The sequence below is a fragment of the Castor canadensis genome, chromosome 7 (genome assembly GCF_047511655.1).
Source record: "Castor canadensis chromosome 7, mCasCan1.hap1v2, whole genome shotgun sequence".
NCBI classification, from domain to species: Eukaryota; Metazoa; Chordata; class Mammalia; order Rodentia; family Castoridae; genus Castor; species Castor canadensis.
In genome coordinates, this window is record NC_133392.1 from 29,927,450 (window position 1) to 29,945,086 (window position 17,637).

General features: G+C 39.5%; 1 protein-coding gene and 1 non-coding gene across 3 annotated transcripts; both read left to right on the forward strand.

Moving 5' to 3' along the window:
• The first annotated feature begins 4 nt into the window (after positions 1–4).
• Positions 5–16,109, forward strand: Cox15 (cytochrome c oxidase assembly homolog COX15). 2 transcript variants are annotated; one of them, XM_074078544.1, is made up of 10 exons: positions 5–178; positions 1,376–1,566; positions 3,974–4,096; positions 4,465–4,651; positions 7,668–7,835; positions 10,462–10,543; positions 12,313–12,467; positions 13,265–13,378; positions 14,288–14,441; positions 15,906–16,109. In XM_074078544.1, exons 1-9 carry the CDS (start codon positions 89–91, stop codon positions 14,417–14,419), a joined length of 1,242 nt encoding a protein of 413 aa, XP_073934645.1. In that variant the 5' UTR covers positions 5–88; the 3' UTR covers positions 14,420–14,441; positions 15,906–16,109. The 2 variants fall into 2 exon arrangements, with proteins under 2 accessions (XP_073934645.1, XP_020011885.2); XM_020156296.2 differs by lacking the exon at positions 15,906–16,109 and having other exon boundaries at positions 14,288–15,883.
• LOC141425165 (U6 spliceosomal RNA) lies at positions 6,321–6,427 on the forward strand. The gene has a single exon (XR_012450257.1). It is a non-coding gene; the product is annotated as a U6 spliceosomal RNA (small nuclear RNA).
• Positions 16,110–17,637: the final 1,528 nt, after the last annotated feature.

Consider the following 17,637-nt stretch of genomic DNA (forward strand, 5'->3'; position numbering starts at 1 on the left):
GACCCGGAAGTGCTTCTCTTTCCGGTAGTGAAGAGAGGAGAACGCACTGCGTTTGGTGTGCGGGTGGTAGGGGTGCGCTGTGGTCAGTATGCAGCGGTTGCTCTTTCCGCCCTTGAAGGCCTTGATGCAGAGCGGTTGTGTCCGGCTCCTGGTTCCCAAGGTGGCGCCTAGAGCACAGGTACCGCCCCGCTGCGGATCCCGATCACGGAAGTGGGGCTGGGGTGAAAAGCCCAGGATAAAGATAACGTAGAGCTCCTTCCATTTCACAGTCCTTCTCCTTGTGTCCAGAACCCCTGAGTTCGGATCCGGACATACGGCTTGCTGCTACCTGTGTGTTATTATTGGCCAAGTTACTTGATCTTTCCGTGCTTCAACTTCCTTACATGTAAAATGGATATAACCATACTTACCTACTTCATAAGGTTGTTGTGAGGATTAAGTGATTTAATAATAAACATCAGACCTTTAACACATGGGAAGAGCCCAGTAATTTACTTGTATCCTCGATTTTTTTTTTTTTTTTTTTTTTTTTTTTGCTAAAAGCCTCCAAGTAGTCAGGAACTACTGTATCGCTCCATTCTGCACGGAAGGAAACTGAGACTTAAATTGCTTGTCTTGAGTTACTCAGTTAATTAGAAGTAGGAAAATGAACATAGATCTTTTTACTGTAGGCACAGATACAGCCAAAGAGGGCATGTATTTGCTTAACTAGTAATTGTTGGGTAGTTATAATGTGTTAGGAACTAGGGAGAGAGAAATACTACAAGGTTCCTCCCCTGAAGGAAGTCACAGTTCACTCATTGAGTAATTCATTTGTTAAATCTTTATTAAGGTTTTGCTGTGTAAAGCAACAGTGTTAGAAGCAAAGGTAGCAGGAGGGAAGGAGCAAAACTGACCAGATCCTGGGACCCTGGGTGAGAGACACAGACACATGAACCTGAAGATACTTGAATGTGTGAAGGGTTGTCATCAGGGAGATATCATGTGCTTTGACCCCTAGTAGACTGGAGAGTCTAGGACCATTTCCCAGAGGTGGGAACATGTAAGCTGAGAGGACATATAAGCAGTAAGTGTTATCAATGAAGAATTACCAGAGAATTACCTTTAAAACACCCAGAAGAGAAAGCAAATAATCCATATGTAGATATAGAGTGAAGTCTCAGGGAAGTATGCAGAGAATAGAAAATTTATGTAGTGTGGGAATGGATGGGAGTAAGGCAAGTCCAGTCCAGTTGGAAGGTGGATGCAAGTGGTCCAGATAAGAAACCATGACTTATCAGGAGAGTAGCTCTGGAGATGCGACTATATGGAGTACTTTACCACAGTGAGATTGGCATTCTGTTCTCTAGTTGTAATTTTCTGTCTTGATCCTTAGTATGATTGCAGCTGTGGCATCCGGCGTCCTCTGAGGCCAGGGCAATACAGCACTGTCACTGAAGTGAGCTTGCAATCTGGAAGGGGTACAGTGTCTCTTCCCTCAAACGCTGCTGAGTGCACAGTGGGCCGATGGCTACTGGTGTGCAGTGGAATGGTGGCTGGAGCAGTTATTCTTGGTGGAGTAACTAGGTGAGTAATTTGCTCTTAGTAAGTCAGGTATTTGGATTGTTAGTAGACCATAGGATGACCAAGGGGAAAGTGACCTTAGGGATCATTTCGTCTAGCTCTCTCATTTTTCAGATGGAGAAACTGAGCCCTTAAAGAGGTAACATGTGTAGGGCTGGCAAAGTGGCTCAAGAGGTAAGAGGCCCTGAGTTCCAACCCCAGTGCCACCAAAAAAAAGTCTATAAACAGACTTTATATTTTTGGACTCTTTACCCTACCTCCACCTCTTACAGTTATTTTCTTGTTGAAGAAACCAAGTTATTTGTACTGTAATTACCCACATTCTGGATTTTGCTGATTGCATAATCGGCAATTATGATTTGGTGATGTTTAATATGTCTTTTTTTCCATTATGTGTCCTGTAAACTACAGATTTAGATAAGATTTAGATTGGGCTATATGAGATTTAGATAAGATTTAGATTGGGAATATGGGAGCAAACTACTTCATACATGATTAGAACATTCATGATAATCTGATGTCTATTAGTGATTTCAACAGCCATTGATTACTATTGCCTAGATCTATTATTTCATAAGAGTTGCAAAATTATAATATTTATTAGCTCAATTCTAAAGAGAAACTTTTCTTCATCAGCAATTTGGTTACCCTAAGGCATAGTTTTTATAGGAATGGCAGGATAAATACTTGGTTCTTTCCCTTTATTTTACAATTTTCAAAATAATAAATTGGTCCCCAAGATCCTCCAAAGGTGACAACATATTTTGAGTTTTTAAGTATTATGAACTCATAGACTTAAACACATTTGATATGTTTTAGTCAATTATGATGATGGTTTTGATGATTTGCTTAATTTGTTCCATCTTAAATCAGTGGAAATCTCTTGAATTTTCCTCTCACAACTTTTTGACGGGAAATTTTTTGTTTGTTTGTCCTTTTTGAGACAAGGTCTTGCTACTATGTAGTCCATTCTGGCCTCAGACTCACAATCCTCCTGCCTCAGCCTCCCAAGTGCTTGCCAGGGCCCTTTGATATAGCTTCCTTGCTTTCTGTTGTGATAAGATGTTACAGGTCCATTTTGTACATTTCTTGACTCTGGCCTAAAAATCAACTATAAAGTTTAGGGCTCTCACGCTTTTTTTTTCTTTTCTTTTCTTTGTCTTTTTTTCAGTACTTGGGATTGAATCCAGGGCCTCACACATTCTAGGAAACCAGTCCTTTTGTTTACATTTTTGTTTTTGAGATAAACTCTCACTAACTTTGCTTGGGCCTTGAACTCAGAATCCTTCTACCTCCTTCTTCCAAGTAACTGGGCACAACTTGCTTCTTTACCTGACCTCTGGTTGCTTTTGGTGAAAATATTTTCTGATTTTAATGAGGTGTGTGTTCCTCAAATTGTCTGCATATTCCTTGTACCCATATTTCAAAATACCATATGTGTTACATAGGCTGTTAGGGAAACTGCAGTTAATTTGAGTCTCATTGTCTTGAAATTCACAGAAGAACCTTAACCTATTTATCCCTGTAACAAATTTCTTCTCCCTGTGTAAAGAATGATAGTTATAGCTATTATGTAGCTTGGCTGCAGAGTTTGTGCTAAGTGTGTGCAAGGCCCTGGGTTCAATCTCCAATGCCAAGAATAAGAATACCATTCTTCTTTTAGTATTCTTATTTTAGTACATGCTTCTTTGGCCTAATGGTTGGTTTTTCCTATGAAGGAATTCTAGTGAAAGGATGACAAGGTACAGTTGGACATACCTATAATCCCAGCACTTGAGCTTGAGGCAGACTGGGTTGCATAAAGAGACTCTGTCTCAAAAAATAAATGAATGTTTGTTTCATTGTTCTCTTCTGGTGAGTACTTAGGAAGGAGCCAACTTTATTTCCAAAGCTGGAGCCGAGCCGCAGTGACATCAAGTGGTGGTTTTGGGACATTTTCCCTTTCTACTGGGATTTTGTCTTTGATATTTAAATGTCTTAAATAAAGGTGTTGTTTTCCTTCTTCTCTCCAAATAAATAAATAAGTAAATAAGTAAATAGCCAGGCATAGTGGCTCACAACTGTAATCCCAGCACCAGGGAGGCTGAGGCAGGAAGATTATCTGCCCCAGGACACCTGGGCTACAGAGAGACCTTGTCTCAAAAAAGTAAAATAAAAAAAATAAATAAGTAAAAATAAGTTGGGAGAGTTGAATGAAAGAATTGAAAGAATAAGAAAATAGAAATAAGGGCAGAGGATATAGTTCAGTGACAGAGCACTTACAAGTTCTAAGTACTAAGGTGTCAAAAAGAAGAAACAGTTCAACCTTGTGTTTACCTTTCATGGGGTTAGGTTCATATCTTCCTGTTTCTGTGAACTATTTATGAGTAATCTAGAATCACAAACTCAAAAACTTATTTCCAATTGTAAGGTTGACAGAATCTGGCCTCTCTATGGTAGACTGGCATTTAATAAAGGAGATGAAGCCACCCACAAGTCAAGAGGAATGGGAAGCAGAATTCCAAAAATACCAACAATTTCCAGAATTTAAAATGTAAGTATTACAAAAAAAATCAGAGGGCTGGAAGCATGGCCCAGGTGGTAGAATGCCTACCTTTCAAGCACAGAGCTCTGAGTTCAACCCCAGTTGAAGAAAGGAAGGAAGGAAGGGAGGGAGGGAGTCAGGTAAACATCTCACTAGCCCTATTCAATCTTCTTCCTATGTAAACCTCTTTATTGGCTCAGTTAAATTTAGTGAACTGCCTAAGCTAAGCCTCTTAAGCCCAAAGTCATCCTGAGGTTGCTAATGAGGAAAAGGCAGGCCTATGAAGCTCAAGACTGAGAATGTTGCTTCATTCTACAGGGAAATAAAAATCAGAAGGGTGTTTCTTCTTCTTCATTTTTGACTTCCTCTTTCACTAGCTTGAATCATGATATGACGCTGACAGAATTCAAATTCATCTGGTACATGGAGTACTCACACCGAATGTGGGGTCGCATGGTAGGCCTTGCATACATCCTGCCTGCTGCCTACTTTTGGAGAAAGGGCTGGCTCAGCCATGGCATGAAAGGACGTGTTCTTGCCCTCTGTGGCTTAGTCTGCTTCCAGGTAAGGTTTATTGAAGGGTAAGAAAATCAGAGATGCACCAAGGAGTTTCCTAGTTGGTGTTATTTTTAAGGAAGTAATCTTGAGGCACTATAACAGAGTGAATAAAAGTGTTAATTTTAGTAAGGTAGGTTTGGCTGACGTCAAGCCCCAGCTCTGCCACTTAGTAGGCCAAGTTATCAGACTTCTATAAGCTATGATTTCCTTACTTGTAAATGGAGGTAAAGGTGCCTGACATTTAGAATTGTGCGGATATGAAATGAGATGTTACGTACAGACCACTTAGTTGAGTCTAAATCAGTAAATACATTTTCATGTGCCACATTGTGGCCCTCTTCCTGGTTGTCTTCTCTTTCCTTTTTCTAACTTGCCAGTCATATAGGAAAAAGGAATCCCTATACTAGAATGGCTGCAGAGGCAAATAGGAAAACTCCAAAAGAGAGGAGCATGTTGTGGGATGAAGGGTCTTGGAATACAGATGGAGCTGCGATCAATTATAAATGGTACTTAAAATCATGTAAGTTGAACATCTCTTAAGGAAAGAGCTTTAAGAGACTCCCACAGTTAAAAGCTTAGGTAAAGCTAAGAGCTGAGAAAAGAATTAAGAGAGAAGGCATCTAGAAGTATTTGGGTCAAAGTGTCAAGATCCTAAGGGAGAAAATTGGAGCAATCAGAAACATTAGGCCAGGCACTGGTGGCTCACACCTGTAATTCTAGGTACTTGAGAGGCTGAGACCAAGAGGGTCAAGGTTTGAGGCCAGCCCGGGCCTCAAACATAGTTTGCGACACCCTATATCCAAAATAACCAGAAAAGATCTCCAAAATAACCAGAGCAAAATGGACTGGAGGCATGGTTGAAGTGGTAGAGCACCTGCTTTGCAGCATTGAAGCCCTGAGTTCAAGCCCCAATCTCCCCCTACCATCTCTCCCCCACCAAAAAAAAAAAAAAAAAAAAGAAACATCATCAAAATTTGACCAGGAGGAAGCTGTTATTTAGTCAATTTAACTCAGAAGTGGTAAGAAGATGCAGAGGCAATAGAAATAGTAAAGAGTTAGACACTGATAAAAGTGTAATAGTAACTAGGGAAAGTTAGATGGAACAAAATGAAAGTTAATATTTTAGAATTAAAAACTAAAAATAGATTTCCAGGGAGGGAGAAATTTAACATGTCAGGACTATAGGTGGAAGAAACTGAGGGCTGATGAATCACACTGTATATACCTTCATCTTCTAATGTTTCATGCAGATGAAATCAAGGTAATTAGAATATCCAGAGTAATCTTGACAGGGGAAAGAAATGCCCAAAAGGATTTCCCAAAGAGCATATATTTAGAAGAAGTATAAGAATCCTCCATCTTTGTTTGACCTGATTCTACTGGCTTGAGAGTAGAGAGGTGAAAAGTCTCTTATCTTTTCTGATCTGATTGGAATTGATGTTCGGTTAATTGAAAAACCCAGTTTAAACAGAATCATGGAATATGGTACATACTGTAAACTTCTAAGTTTAACATGTTATTTTATTATCAACTTTAAAAAAAAAATTAAGGGCCATGACCTTTTCTTTGACTATGAGTTTGGAGTTCAACTTCAGACCTCTTGTGTCCCCATAAATTATGATTTACAATTTTATTTTCCCTAAAGAAGAGTGGGAACTTAGAAATTTGCAAAGCAGTGCTTGCTTCAGTAGCATGTATACTAAAATTGGAACAATACAGAGAAGATTAGCATGGCCCCTGTGCTAGGATAACACACATGTTTGTAAAGTGTTCCATACTTGTGTTATTTGAAAGTAAATGGATGGAACTGGAGAACATCATCTTAAGTGAAGTTAGCCAGGTTCAGGTTCAGAAAGCCAAAGGCATGTTTTTTCTCATATGTGGAATATCGACCCAATACAAATATAAACAATTTTATGAGAAAACAGGTCATGCTAAGGGGTGGTCACTAATGGGAGAGGGAGAGTAAAAGAAGGAAGAAGGTGAATATGGTTGATGTACTTTCTATACAAGGATGAATATAGAGTTTTTAAACCTGTTGAAATCACCATAAGAAGGGGACTAAAGTAGAAAGGAGAAAAATAGAGGGGATGAACCAATTTAGGTTATGATACATACATACATGGAAATGTCATAAAGAAACACCCTGTATAACTAAACAAATAAAAAAGTCTTTTTTTTTCTTTTCAAAAATGGAGAACAGGAAGATATAACAGGTCCTGTCTGGGCGGGGGTGGGGAGAGGTTGGTACCAGTGAGAAGGATATAAGGAAAGGGTGTAGGAGGGTGAATGTAGTGGAAATGTTATGTACTCATGTATGAAAATGGAAAATTGAGACCTGTTGAAACTATTCCAGGAGTGAGGGGAAGGGGAATAAAGGAGAATGATGGAGGAGGTGCATTCAAATAAGATACATTGTAAGAACTTTTATATATGTCCCCTGTATAACAATAATACAATTTTAAAAAGGTATTTACAAAGCAGTCTATATGCAAAGCCTTGCAGATTTGTATGACTCCCCTACCCAAACTTTTATAATTATCTTAACACACCCCTCTTCCCCGTACTTGTTTTTTAAGCAGTTACTTTATCAAGCTTTTCGAAAGCATGCAATCTAGATTTCAGAGAATCAACTTTCTTCATTTCTGGATGTTTTTGTTTATTTGTTTTGGTAGTACTGGAATTTGAACTCAGAGTCTTGTGCTTGCTAGTTGTCTTTTCATTCTATTTTACTGGCTTATGTAATGTTAAATTACATAAGATAATTTGTAAGGTTTTGCATTCAGATAAACTGCCATTTTCTATATTTGGACTATACTTAATCAAACAGTGTTCATAGTGGTAAAGCTAATGGTACTGTTGATGAACAGTGGACAGATTGTGATTCTTGGGTCACTGGGCATGTGGGAGGGTGTGGAAATGAGGGTCCGTTAGGGTGCACCCCTGGTAGATAACACACTTCCTCCGTAAAACTAAACAGCTTCAACCTTATTTGATTTGCCTCTTCTCTTTTGGATCCTAGGGTCTGTTGGGGTGGTATATGGTGAAAAGTGGATTAGAAGAAAAGCCAGACTCCTATGACATCCCTCGGGTCAGTCAGTACCGCCTTGCTGCCCATCTGGGATCAGCCCTGGTGCTTTATTGTGCCAGCCTGTGGACCTCGCTCTCACTGCTGCTCCCTCAGCACAAGGTAGAAGTCAATGTGGATTGTCACCACATGTGCACAGATGCTGACAGGGTTAGGGAAGTGGAAATTCTGGTTCTGGTGGGAAATTGTAAGTCAAAATGAGATTCCCTTATAGTCACATCTACCAACTTACCAGAAATTAGATACTACAAAGTATCTAATCTAAAATCTGCAAAGTAAAATGTACAGTTCTGTTGAGCTAGAGGGATTCATTCAAAGAAAATTAGCATTACAGCTGATTTTTTTTTTTTCAGTGCTGGGGCTCGAACCCAGGCTTTATGCATGCTAGGCAGTCACTCTACCCCCAGCTCCATCCCCAGCCTCATTTTAAGTGTCATTAAACGTACAGTTCAGTAATGTTAAGTATGTTCACAGTATTGTGTAACCGGTCTTCAGAACTTTTTCATAACCACTAAGTAACAGCTACTGGCAACCACCAGTCTACTTTCTGTCTCTATGAATTTGACTGCTCTAGATACTTGATGTTAGTGAAATAATACAGCATTTGTCTTTTCATGACTGACTTATGTCATCTAAAATAATATCCTCAGGTTCACCCTTGTAGCATGGCTCAGAATTCCTTCCTTTCTAGGAAGAATATTGTTCTGCCCTCATAATATATTATATATATATATAAAATATGTATATAGATAGATTCATATTATACCATAGCAATTTATCTGTTATTGGACACTTGGGTTGCTTCCACTTTTTTGGCTCTTGTGAATAATGCTGCTGTGAACACAGGTATACAAATATTTCTTTGAGATCCTGGTTCAATTCTTTTGAATATATATCCAGAAATGCAGTTGCTGAATCATATAGGAGTGGAATCTCTTGTTATTATTGTCTATTGGCGAAGCAAAATCATGAATTTTAGGAAAAAAGTGAGGAGTATCAATAATAAGAGATGTCCCAACCATTTTAACTCTGATTCCCAGAAGGAATGGTGGGTGGTGCAGCCAGGAAGACAAGAACAAGGGCTAATCTGAACTTTTGTTGGTGTACAAGTCATGTGTTGTGTGTTCAATGGGAACCTACTATTCAAGTCTAAAAGGATTTTTCTGTAGGCTAATTTTCCTACAGGAAAATAAGAGTTTTTACATTTTATGCTTCAATTTAAAAACAAGGTATACTCTTTTTTTTTATTTTTTATTTTGAGGCCCTTATTTATGGTATGTTTAATTTCAACATACCATACCCCTAGAAGATACTTTTCTTCTAGTATTTAAAAATAGCAATTATATTAAGTATTGGAATCATGGATTAACTTGGATATTGTTCATAGAGAGAATTTTTATTTGACATGGAATTATTTATTTATGCTTTTTGAGATGGGAGGGAGGGGGGTCTCCCTCTGTAGCCCAGGCTGGCCTTTTAACTCCCAATCCTCCCACCTCTACCTCCCTAGTACTAGGAATACAGGCATGCCACCACCATGACACATGACAGGATTCTCAAATAGAGTCATCCAGTAGGCATTTGGATTTGGTGGCCTGAATCCCAGTAAGGACTGGAGATGTCAACTTGGCCGTCATCACTATAGGAAAGCCAGATCATTGAAGCCTGTTGTAGTAGACATTCCACATCTGAATAATTTCTATTCCCCTTTTGAGCCAGACTTCTAAAATAAATTGGCATCTATAGCCCCTGCTTCCTGACAACCCATTCTTTCTTTTCAAGCCGTGGCTTCCCAAGGGGTTCATCCCTCTTCATACACATTCATACATATCTATACACTTAAACATATCCCACACACTCTCTACTGAAATTGAACTCTTACAGATTACTGACTTATTTTTTCACTATCAATTGTTTTTCCCTTCTTACTTGTTTACATTCTACCTAATTTATCGAAAGGACTTGAGATGATGGTCATTTAACCCAATAATGCTATGTTCGCTAACATAGTAGCTAGTAGCTAGGTGACTATTTAAATTTGTATTTAAATAAAATCAACTTTATATTTAAGTTTTAGTCATACTAGCTAGCCATGTTTCAAGTGCCACAGGTGATAGAGCATATCCAACATCACAGAAAGTTCTACAGGACAGTGTTGATACACTGTCCTTCCAACAGTTTCTTACTATAGGCACCTCATTTTTCATAGTCTAGGTTGTAAGCCATTTGAGGATGGCACTCTAGCGTAATTCCTTTATATCTTTAAAGTTACTTATTCATAAAGTTCTTAATCTTTATTCCTTGATTCACTGATTAGTATCAAAAGTTGGCTGTAGTAGAAATAAAAACACATTTTGACTTTACTGTAAACACTAAATATGAGTCTCCACTCTAGGCATTTTATACAATTTTGATTCTGACTATTTTGCTAGGCACCAAATATCACACACAAGATAAAAATTCAGTCCTGTATCTAAAATTACATCATTTCAACAAGAGCGAGGCTTTTTTTTTTTTGGACAGGTTAGCAGGGAAGACACATAGTAAATGCATGATTATAATGAAATGTGATCTATATTAGAACAACATCTGGCTGGGAGTACTTGCCTAGTCTAGAGGGCAGAGAAGATCTGGCTTTAAATTGTCACTGGGGTTTGGCTTTGGAAACCTTGCTGCCTCTCATAATTCCTGCAATACAGCTTATCTGAGTGATTTTCTTTCTATTTAGTTGCCTGAAACCCGCCAACTCCTGTGGTTGAGACGATTTGCTGGTGGAACAGCAGGTCTGCTATTCCTTACGGCTCTCTCAGGTAGGGCTCTTCTCATCAGAGATGGCCTGTTGTACCACTGATTGTCACATGGGATCTCTTGCCTAATGCTTTTCCCCTTCCTCCTGTACCTTCATATTTCCCTTTCATACGTGCCTCTTTTGTACTCACTATCTTCCCCCTCTGTTTTCTGTCCTCTAAAAATTCTGCTTTCTAGTCAGTTGAACAAAGATACTCAACATCTACCTAAATCCTGACTGCCCAGATTTAAATCCTGACTGCCCAGATTCAAATCCTGGCTTCACCACCTATGAACTGCAAGCTGTGGCAAGTTCATGGTTGTTGAGCTATGGAACTTCTGGGCTTCAGTGATCTGATCTATAAAATGGAGATGGCGATTATAGTATAAGTGATACATGTGAAGTGCTCAGACCAGTACCTGGCATGCAGCAAAGGCTACATAAGTGTTATATAAACATTATCATTATAACGTTACACCAAGCTTGGTCAGACAAAAAATGCCAGCCCTCGAAGATGGCCAGAGGTGGAGAATTCATTGTGATGGAGACTGGTACAGGTTTTTCTCATTGTTTAAACCATACCTTCCTCCACCTTTAGAAGTGCAATCAAGTAGAGGAATTATTTGTCCTGTGTGGTTAAATTTAAGACTAAATAAGCTAGGTGTCAGTGGCTCATGCCTGTAATCCTAGCTACTTGGGAGGCTAAGATGGAAAGAGTCTTGTTTCAAGGCCAGCCAAGACAAATAGTTCTGGAGACCCCCATCTCCAAAATAGAGCAAAATAGATGGGAAGTGTGACTTAAGTGGTAGAGTGTCTGCTTTGCAAGTATGAAGCCCTGAGTTCAAACACCAGTCCCACAAAAAAAATAAATAAATAAACAGATTCCAAGTTTCTCTGAATATTCTTTGATAGTAAATAATGGATTAGTCATTCATTCATTCACAGATGCCTTCTCTATGTGTTCAACCAGCATTTAGTTTATAAGTTTGCACTTTTTTTCCAGTTTCTTTGCTCATTCAACAAACATTTATTGAGGAAAACAGGTAATACACAATAAAAACACAATGTGTCAGATGGTATTTACTGCTGTGAAGATAAATAAAGCAGAATGAAGGATCTAGAGAGAGGTGAGGTAGAAGAGTACCATTTTATACAGAATCATCAGGAGGATCCCTTTGGTAAAATGACTTTTTTTTTTTTTTTTGCAGTACTGGGTTTGAACTCAGGGCCAACACCTTGAGTCACTCCACCAGCCATTTTGTGAAGGGATTTTTTGAGGTAGGGTCTTGCAAACTATTTGCCCAGGTTGGCTTTGAACCACTATCCTCCTGATGTCTGCCTCCTAAGAAGCTAGGATTACAGGCACGACAAGCCACCAGAACCCAGCAGTAAAGTGACATTTGAGCAGAAGCAAGGGAGTAAATTCTGCAGTTGTGTAGGGGGAGAACATTTCCAAAATAGATGAGCAGTACTCAGTGGTGAGAGGGGAGAGGGAGAGCATCATAATCACTAAGGGATATTTTTTTTCCAAACAAATACACCTCTTCATAGCTTCTAGTCCACTCTTCTAGGGAAGACATGCAAGAACATTGGGGTGGGAGCAGAGATGTTGATGCTCCTGTGGTGAATGTGATGAATATTCCCTATTAGAGAATCCCCACTATAAATCTTTCTGTCATTCTCTGACTGGTTCCTTTGTCTACCTAAGGGACAATAGGCTTTTCTGTACTCATGATTAACATTGGGTCACTTCCTCTCATTTTAATAAGTCTCATTTACGTTGGCATACAGGGGCTTTTGTGGCAGGGCTGGATGCTGGGCTTGTTTACAACTCCTTCCCCAAAATGGGAGAATCCTGGATCCCGGAGGACCTCTTTACCTTCTCCCCCATCCTGACAAATGTTTTTGAGAATCCCACCATGGTGCAGTTTGACCACCGTGTTCTGGTAAGTGTGGCTGCTGGTTCCTGCTGCTGAGCACAGGGAACCTTGCCCAGGCATTGGAGTGTCAGGGAGGCACTGATGGAGACAGTCAGAGAGCAGGGTAGCAGCTGTTTCCTGTTCTTTTCGAAAGAAATTTGTACCAGTTCTCTGATGTTTTTGTCCTTGTTGCTCACACTTCCTCCATCCAAATTCTAGCTTTCAGGATATTGCAGTACTGGGGACTGAACCAAGGGCTTCATGCATGCCAGGCAAGCATCATGGATGGGGAAGGGGACCTTATTGCCAATCCAGAACCCCTGTTCTAGAGGGCTAAGTGTAAAAATGAGACTTTAAATCTTTTTTTCTAGCACCAGCTGGCAGCACTCCCACCTCCTCTACTCACAGCCCAGGAAAATAATACCCTTCATGTGCTCAGGTCTGCTCTGGTATAAGAATACAGGATTAGAATAAATACAAAATTAGGGACAAGGATGCAAAGAATGACTTAAAAAGCGAGGCCCACACCTGGGGGACACCCACATTGAAAGGTGCATAAGATCACTGAGAGAGTGGATATAAAGGATTCACACAGAAACTTAGGTGGAGCCCTAGGTAACACTGCCATTTAAGTCAACAGCAGAAGATGACCATGGACGAGATTGAGGAGGAGAACTAGGGTGGAACTGCAGGGAGGTTCTCCATGACTAGTACAGGAAAGTGCTTCATGGTTGCTCCGTGGTTCTGGAAGAGAGACATGTAAGTGGAGTAGAAATCATGACGGTTGCCTCTGAGCACATGTGATGAGTCTTTCTTTCCTGCAGGGAATCACTTCAGTCACTGCCATTACAGTGCTCTACTTCCTCTCCCGGAGAATCCCTCTTCCTGGAAGGACCAAGATGGCAGCAGTGACTCTGCTGGCTTTGGCATATACACAGGTATAAACCCTTTCTTTTTGGCCTGATGATATCCCCCAAACAAAGTTAGTATTTATAATAGATTAAAAGATTAAGAATGAGAAAATGAGTAAAACATATCAATATACTATTCTCCCAAAAGGAGTGATGGCCAGTAAACATGAACTCATTAGAGTTGCAAATTGAAAGAATAAGTACAATGGTACTCATTTTGCCTGTAAGTTTGGGAAGAAATGAAAGGAAAAATGAGGGAAGATAATCAGACATTGGTTTAGGTATAGGAAAATGAGTACCTTCAGATATTCTTGGTGAGAGCATGAATTTCTATAGCTTTTTTCAGAGGGCAATGTGGCAATATCATTTAAAATGTTATATATATAATCCTTTGAGTTAGCAAACTGACTTATTGGTATCTGCCTTAGAAATATTCCAATGCATAAAGAGCTTTATATAAGAACACTCATTATAGAATTGTGATGGTGAAAAACTGGGAACTTAAGTAGTTAACAACCAGGTAGATCTGTACCATGGAATATCGTACAGCAGTTTTTGAGATAGTGAGACGTCAAGAAACAGATTGTTAGGTGAAAAAAAAGCAAGTGACAAAACAATATATTTTCAATAGCACAAAACTTATGTATTGCTATAAACAGATATCCAAAATTACAAAGTGTGTAAAAACTGGTAATAGTAACAATCTATGGAAATTAGAATGGAGTGGGGGATAATAAGGAATTATTTTAGGTTTATCTGTTCTGTTTAGATTTCATTTAAGTATACTTGTGAAATTAAAATAGACATATATATATATACATATTTAATGTTCTGATGGCAGAATGTGGAGGTTTGTGTATCTGGCTATTGATGTGCAGTCATTTGTAGTCTGAAATTATGGTTACTTTTTCTCTTGCTTGCTTTCATTTACAATAGGCAGCCTTGGGCATTAGCACTCTGCTGATGTATGTTCCAACTCCTTTGGCTGCCACTCACCAGTCAGGTTCCTTGGCTCTGCTCAGTGGTGCCCTTTGGCTCATGACTGAACTCCGAAGAGTCCCAAAATAATTCTCAGAGGATCAGCTTCCCGGTATTGAAACTACTTTGAGAACTCATCAGAGAGCATAAGAACTTGACCTTTTCTTCAGAGATGACCTTGGCATGCAAGTTGTTTCCAAATGGGACAAGTTATTTAAATCTCTGCCTGTTTTGAAACAGTCACTGGATTGAGAATATCATTAAGAATGGTTTCACCAGAGTTTCTTTTCTAAATCTACTTTTCATGTTGAAAGTTGGGTTTAATGTATAGAAAAAGTCTGCCATTTGCTGCTTCCAAATGGTATCTGTCTTGGTTGTCTCAATAATACTAAGGTCTTGGTTATACATGCATGACTTCTGTGTCCTTGGGCTCCTGAGTCCTGTCCATTGGGATTAGGCTGGTGGAATTCAAAAGCAGGTGTCCCAGCTAAGGAGCTAAACTAGCCAATAGTGCAAATGAATGCAGGTCTGTTGCTAAAGCCAGGGTTGTCAGATCTTCTGGGTATTTCTTAAAGAAGTTAAGTATCTAGATCTTAAAGTGACTACTCTTAATTAACTACTGGCAACTAATTTAAAGGTTTTTTTTTCAATGCTACACAGGCTTAACATGTCTGGGAGGCAATTGTGACCTGAGATGTTGCCCATTTGCAGATTTTAAACTAGATAGTTTTAGTCCCCTTTCAACTCCAATATTCTGTGAGTTTCAGTGTGACATGTACTGTACCATCATCAGATGTTCTTCACAAAACAAAGGTAGACAGTTGTCTCTAATTCTGCAAAGATCCCAGACCCTAATGGGCTGGGGTCTAGAAGTGTTTCCCAACTTCTGTCATATTAGAATCTTAACTCTCAGAGCCCAAGACCAATTAAATCACAACCTCTGGGAGCAGTAGTAAGCTAGTTTTTAAGTTGTCCAGTGGGATCAGGCTGGTGGAGACTCAAGAGCAGGTGCCCCAGCTAAGGGGCTAAACCAATCGATAATGCAACTGAGTGCTGATCTATTCCAATGTGCATACAAGTTTAGAGACAACTGAGATAGGTCCTCATAGCCTTAGAAACTTCTGATCGAGCTTATTCCCATTCCTTCCGAATTTCTACCACCCCTCCCTATCTCATTTAATTTGTTGTGTTGATCCTGTTTGTATGCATACAGGGTATCACCTCCTTTAGACAGCAGAATTCTTTAAAGAAAAGGTACTGCAGTCACTGGACAAGTTCCCACACCATCATCTCCAGATCCCCCAAACCCAGGTTGTCTTTATTTAATAACAGACAGCAGAGAATAATGTGATCCAACCCAGAGAACCATATGCTAACACAGCTCCTTCTGAGAAAATGGGAACTCAGAAATAAGTTCAAGTTTCAGATGTTTTATTTCATTTTTCTTTTATTACAGTTGATGAATAAGTTTGACAAAACAGATTTTGTATTTGTGTATATAACTGCATTATGCTATCTATGAGCTCCTGGGGAACAGAGATCATCTTAACTATTTTTGTTTTTGTGTTATTCTCAGCGCCACCAGACACATACCAAATATTGAATGAAGGGACGCACAAATGGAAAATGGATGATTACTGATTGAGGCCCAAATGCCTCTTAAGAAAAGTCATCACATTCCTAAAGAATTAAATGAATTTCCCTTAATATTTTCAAAGATCTCTCAACAGTTCTGTCAGTTGTTTTTAAACATGGAATTAAAACATGTATTTTAATCAGTCAGCCCAGAAATTTTGATCTTTAAACTACATTGACATACTCTGTCAGGAATAATGATTAACAACTGCCTAAAGTGATGTTGGCCACAGACACCCAACACTGATGATCAAGATCTTCAAATAGCCAATGGGCTGCAGCTCTCGTTTCTGGTCCTGGGATGAATGGTGCATAGTATATGATTCTCTGTAACATACAGACCAATGTCCCTGCATTAGGGTGACTGTGTCCCCTCCCTAACAACACCCATTTTCCTCAACACTGACTCAGTGTTTATTAGTGAGGATTTTAAGAATTATTCCACAAAATCAGTTTTATTTAATATGAAGCATTTGAAAAACACAGTCTTCACAACCCCTCCCAAGCAATGCGATACAGGCAGCCTTTGGTTTTTTAAAGTGTGGAGTGTCTATAGTTGTGGATCATAACAAAGAGGTGCCTTTCAGCACTCTACAGAGGCCATTGATCAAAGTAGGAATAATAGAGGCAACATGGTCTATACCTCAGATCTTCAACTAAATGGAAAACCTGAAACAGATAGCAGCAAAGTATTTTTCTGAGATCTCTGCTGGCAAAGAAAGACATTTAAGAAGCTAGTAAAAAGCAGATCCTACACCATCAGTGGGGCCAAACTCTGGTAGATGTTCCATAGGAAGGGCTGCTAGGAAACACCAGGGCTACCTTAGAGGGGTGCTGTAGTTCAGACCTGGAATGTTCCCTGAAGGTCCATGTGTTAAAGGCTTAGTCCCCAGGATGACACCTGGCAGCTAGTAGGACCTTTGAGAGGTGTGGCTTCATAGGAGATCCTTAGGTTACTGGGATGCATGCCTCCAAAGAGGGTTGTGCAACTCCAGTTCCTTCTGTCTCTTTAGTGAGCAGTTTTACTACACCACACACTCCCACCACAATAAAGCAAAATGGGGCCACTTGATCATGGACTGAACTTCTAAAACTGAGTAAAGGCAAATATTTCCTTTTTATAACTTAATTATCTCAGGTATTTCATTACAGTAATGGAATGCTTACGAGTACAAATGGAAAAGGAGTGGTAAGTTAGCAGCTGACATACTTTACAAAGGGAGGCTCAGGAGCAGACATGTCTTCAGGCTTGCCTGACATGCATGACTATAAACATCCTGGGATTCAGAACATTTTTCAACTTTGGTCTCTATAAAAATGGCAAGCAATTACTTGACTGCATTTTTTATTTTTTTATTTTTTTTTTTTTCATTTTTCTTTTATTATTCATATGTGCATACAAGGCTTGGTTCATTTCTCCCCCCTGCCCCCACCCCCTCCCTTACCACCCACTCCACCCCCTCCCGCTCCCCCCCTCAATACCCAGCAGAAACTATTTTGCCCTTATCTCTAATTTTGTTGTAGAGAGAGTATAAGCAATAATAGGAAGGAACAAGGGGTTTTGCTGGTTGAGATAAGGATAGCTATACAGGGCATTGACTCACATTGATTTCCTGTGTGTGGGTGTTACCTTCTAGGTTAATTCTTTTTGATCTAACCTTTTCTCTAGTTCC

Bases quoted from the DNA above. Each gene is read 5' to 3' on its own strand.
- Cox15 (XM_074078544.1), top strand. From the start codon at position 89: ATGCAGCGGTTGCTCTTTCCGCCCTTGAAGGCCTTGATGCAGAGCGGT. The intron at 4,097-4,464 runs GTAAGTATTACA...CTCTTTCACTAG, and splicing joins CAATTTCCAGAATTTAAAAT to CTTGAATCATGATATGACGC. The intron at 13,379-14,287 runs GTATAAACCCTT...CATTTACAATAG, and splicing joins TGGCTTTGGCATATACACAG to GCAGCCTTGGGCATTAGCAC.